This window comes from Cynocephalus volans, chromosome 14, assembly GCF_027409185.1.
Source record: "Cynocephalus volans isolate mCynVol1 chromosome 14, mCynVol1.pri, whole genome shotgun sequence".
NCBI classification, from domain to species: Eukaryota; Metazoa; Chordata; class Mammalia; order Dermoptera; family Cynocephalidae; genus Cynocephalus; species Cynocephalus volans.
The window spans coordinates 101,565,394-101,569,611 of NC_084473.1; the positions used below are offsets into that span (position 1 = coordinate 101,565,394).

Sequence of the window (4,218 nt, forward strand, 5' to 3'; positions counted from 1 at the left end):
TAGCAATAGGAGAGCAAAATTCCAACTCAATTTTGCCAAAAGCAACCACCATGTGAACAATTTCTGACTAAAGAGTAAAAGGGATTGAATTCCAAGTCCCTTGTAGGTGTGTACTCCTGGCACTTTTGGGTAACAATTTTTACAGAGTCTTTGGGAAAGAAACATTACAGAATTCTTGAAGAAAATTAAGCTCCAATGAATCAAAGGAAACAATTTTCGCAGTTACTACCTGTTTATGGGTTTTCATAATGTTCACAGGTTTTTACAATGCTTGAGTGGAGAACAGACTGAGATTTAGAAAATTCAGTCTCTACTGTGACTACATCTTCAGCCATATTACTTCTGTTTTAAAAAGGACATACAAAGTTTGTAAAGATCTGGCGTTTTGGCAGGAATCCTTCTACTCTTCTGCCAAAGCACTTCTCCAAACTCCACAAAGCAGAAATGCACCACTGAATCTCACAATCAAACACGTATTTCACCTGGTACTATCTCAAGTTCTATTCCTTATATGCCAAAAACGATTTCCCACTCCCAAGTTCGCAACAAACATAGAGGAGCTAAGGCCTGCCTCGGGGCATGTGCTCATTTACCATTTGCTGAAGTTGTTTTATAAAACTGTGTGATATGAAATATTGTTATGCTCAAACAAATCCAAATGTGCTATGTCAGTAACAGAATCTATATATTAAATAGCAAAGCATTACTCACGTAATGCTTTTAGAGTCACATAAAATCTAGATAGAACCCAATAAATATACTGTCGTGGCCATTTGATTTTCAAGTATTGTTTGTTTGCATAAGGAATCAAACTGAGATTTTTCTAAACTTCACTTCTCTAACATTCAGTATTATAACCTTCATTCAATACAATAAAAGCCAAGAACTTGACAATTACTGGAAAAAAATTATATTTTGGAAGAATTCACTACATAAGGTGACAGAATTCCGAAATCAAATTACATGAAAACATACATCACAATTTCGTTGTACAATAGGTGAGGAAAATCTGCAGTCTAGAAGAACAGAGGCAAAGAAATATGAAAGACTCAGGAGAAGGATAGGGTAAACAGCATTTTTAATAGCAAACGCATAAATTAAGTAGAAAGTCTGTAGCTGTTCATGCTTTATTTATCCAACCTTAACATTAGGCAGCTGAAGGGCAAAAATAAAACCAAATCAGAATTTTGCATTGTTTAGGGTAAATGTCAGTAAGATGAATTCAGAACCAATTCTCAGTTTTCAGGGGTAAAGACTGGGTTCAAGGGCTCTCAATAGCCAAAAAACATTATTGCTACATCCAATACAAGATCTGGGTTCAATCAGAATACAAAAAAAAGGACAAAGCACCTAGTGGAGACCACTCTTCTGAAGTCATCATTTAAAATCAAGTAATTGCTTATTAAGTACTTCAGTATTTAAACTAACTTTCTGGCAGAAAGAAGAGATAAAAGCAAAAGGGAGTATGTCAAAACAAAGAAGATACCAAAGTTTAGTAAGCAAAAAGAGTTTAACGTGAAAAGTGTTTAATGAAGCCTCAATGGTTTAAAGGAAATTAAGTGCTAACTTTTAATCCTAATTGCTTTCCATCTGACAGGCTTTAAGGAGTCTTTTAGAACTATAAGAAACAATGCATAGGGAAAGAAAACCTGCTAAAATCTTTTAGGATTTACATGATTCTTATTCTACTACAAGAAAGCATTTGGTACGAGGTGTATTTGTGGGTGTACATGAACAGTATACATATTATCCGGATCATGTTGTGCTATGTACAGGTCTTTACAATTCTTCCTGAAGGTTAAAACAGTTCATTAGAATTCAAAATGCATAATCATCTGTAAGTTGACACTTGTTAGGCTCTTGTCAGCATTGATAACTGGCATGTTTTATTGCAGCCCAGTTCCAGCCAGTGCTTGCCAACTTGTTACAACAGAAGTCCAGCAATAGGTGGGAAGAGTGCAGGAAAAACAGTGCCATGTTTCTCAATTGGAGACCCTGAAATAAGTGCAATTACTAGCTGCTAAATACATGTCACTCAAAAGCAGTCCCTTGGCTTTTTCTTACACAGTGGGCCACTTTCCTTTTAAATTCTCCATTTCTATCTTTCCTCTGTTCTTTTGCAGCATCAACATGAGCAGGTGAATCTCCATTAGGGTCTGCCAGCATAGAAATGACACTGATGATAGTTTCCACAGTGTGGATAGGAAGCCAGAGTTCATCTGGCTTTTCATAACCATATTTATCTTCCCCAGGCTCATGAATAATAGAAATGCACACATCGCCATTTTTATCAACATTTGGGGGCCAGATTTCTGTAATAAATTTCACTTTAGAAGGTCAGAGGGGGGCCGGCCCGTGGCTCACTTGGGAGAGTGTGGTGCTGGTAACACCAAGGCCACAGGTTCGGATCCCTATGTAGGGCTGGCCGGTTAGCTCATATGGGAGAGTGTGGTGCTGACAACACCAAGTCAAGGGTCAAGATCCCCTTACCGGTCATCTTGAAAAAAAAAAAAAGAAGAAGGCCGGAGGGGATAATATTTTGGGAAAGTGAGATGAGCCTTAAAAACATCACCTTCATAAAGTGTATCTGGAGGACCGATAATAAGAACTTCCCATCGGTAGAGATCATTGTCATCTATTAAACCTGCTGAAAAGCCTTCAACTGGATTTTCGTTGAGTTGTGCCAGCTGTCTTCGCAGTAGCAGTGCCAACTGTAGCTCTGTCATCCTCCCTGCCAAGGGCCTGGGCTGGCACTGGGGCTGTCGAAGGGCTGGGGACAGGCTCTGGGGGCGGCTGGAGCTGGGTGTGCTGAGAAAGCCGGGCCCCGTGACCAGAGCGCTGAAGCCGAGGGGGGACGGGCTGGGGCAGCCGGTCCTCTGCGTTCAGCTATTGTCACAGCGCCTCTTGCACGGTAGGGGAGGGGACGCAGGCCACTGTGGCGCGCACTGCGACTTCCCTCAGCCACTTCCTTCCTTCAACCTGCCCGTTGGACCCCAAAACTGTTTTTTTTTTTTAAAGAATCTTAACACATACCTCAAACCTTACTCAATATTAACTCAACATGGATTACTACCTAAATGTAAAACATAAAACTATAAACCTTCAAAAAGAAAACATAAGAAGAAATTTGCATGACCTAGAGTTGAGCAAAAAGTTTTTAGATATGACTCCAAAAGACAAATTTGACTTTATCAAAGTTAAAAGCTTTTGCTTTGTTCAAAAAGGTACAAGGATAAAAATATAGAGAGATACGAAGAGAATAAAAAGATGCAAACATAATGAAAATACAAGCCACAAACTAAAAGAATATGTTTGCAAATCACATATCTGATAAAGGATTTGTATACAGAATATATAAAGAACACTCAAAGCTCAATAATAAGAAAACAAACAACCCATTTTTCAAAAAAAAAAAAATGGGCAAAAGATCTGAACAGACACCACTAAAGAAGATATATGGATAGCATATAAGCAAGTGAAAAGATACTTAGCATTACTCGACATTAGGGAAATGCAAATTTAAAGTGCAATGAGATACCACTACACACCTCTTACAATAAATTTTGAAAGAGAAAAGAAAAAAACCTGACAATACCAAGTGCTGACAGGATTGTAGAACAACTGGAATTTTCCTACATTTTTGGTGGGAATACAAAATGGTACTGCCATTTATGGAAACAATTGGGCCATTACTTATAAAGTTAAATATCCCCTTATCATATGTCTCAAAAATCCCACTGTTAGGTATCCTCACATGAATAAAAAAATTATGTTTACATGAAAATTTGTATGAGAATATTTATAGCATCTTTATCTACTGTCATAAAAAATTACAAAGAAGCCAGATGTCCTTCAACAAGTACATGAACAAACTGTCACCTATTCATACAATGGAATATCACTCAGAATTAACAAAAAGACAAGCTACTTATTCATGATATAACATGGATAAATCTTCTATTTGTTTTAGTAAGCAAAAGAACTAGACACAAAAGGCCACATAAGGCCACATATTGTATGATTCCATTCATATGATAGCCTGGAAAAGGCAAAGCTCCAGGGACAGAAACAGATCAGTGGTTGTTAAAGACTGAGGATGGCAGAGGAGTTGACTATAAAGGGGCAGTACAAAGGAAATTTGGGGGTGATGGTGCTTGTTTGTGTCATGACTATGGGGTGAAAATTTTGTGCAACTGCCAAAACCCATAGAAGTCTTTA

The 4,218-nt window shown here is 38.0% G+C and overlaps 1 protein-coding gene across 1 annotated transcript; it reads right to left on the minus strand.

Annotated features, from left to right (window-relative positions):
• Positions 1–2,031: 2,031 nt before the first annotated feature.
• LOC134363433 (ubiquitin-conjugating enzyme E2 G1-like) lies at positions 2,032–2,726 on the minus strand. Its single transcript, XM_063079044.1, has 2 exons — positions 2,525–2,726; positions 2,032–2,339 (listed from the first exon to the last, which is right to left on the minus strand). The coding sequence occupies exons 1-2, from the start codon at positions 2,724–2,726 to the stop codon at positions 2,032–2,034; spliced, it is 510 nt and encodes a 169-aa protein (XP_062935114.1).
• Positions 2,727–4,218: the final 1,492 nt, after the last annotated feature.

Excerpts from the sequence above, each read along its gene's own strand:
- LOC134363433 (XM_063079044.1), bottom strand. The coding sequence starts at position 2,726 with ATGACAGAGCTACAGTTGGCACTGCTACTGCGAAGACAGCTGGCACAA. Across the intron at positions 2,340-2,524 it reads CCCAAAATATTATCCCCTCC|GACCTTCTAAAGTGAAATTT; the intron begins GGCCTTCTTCTT and ends CGGCCCCCCTCT.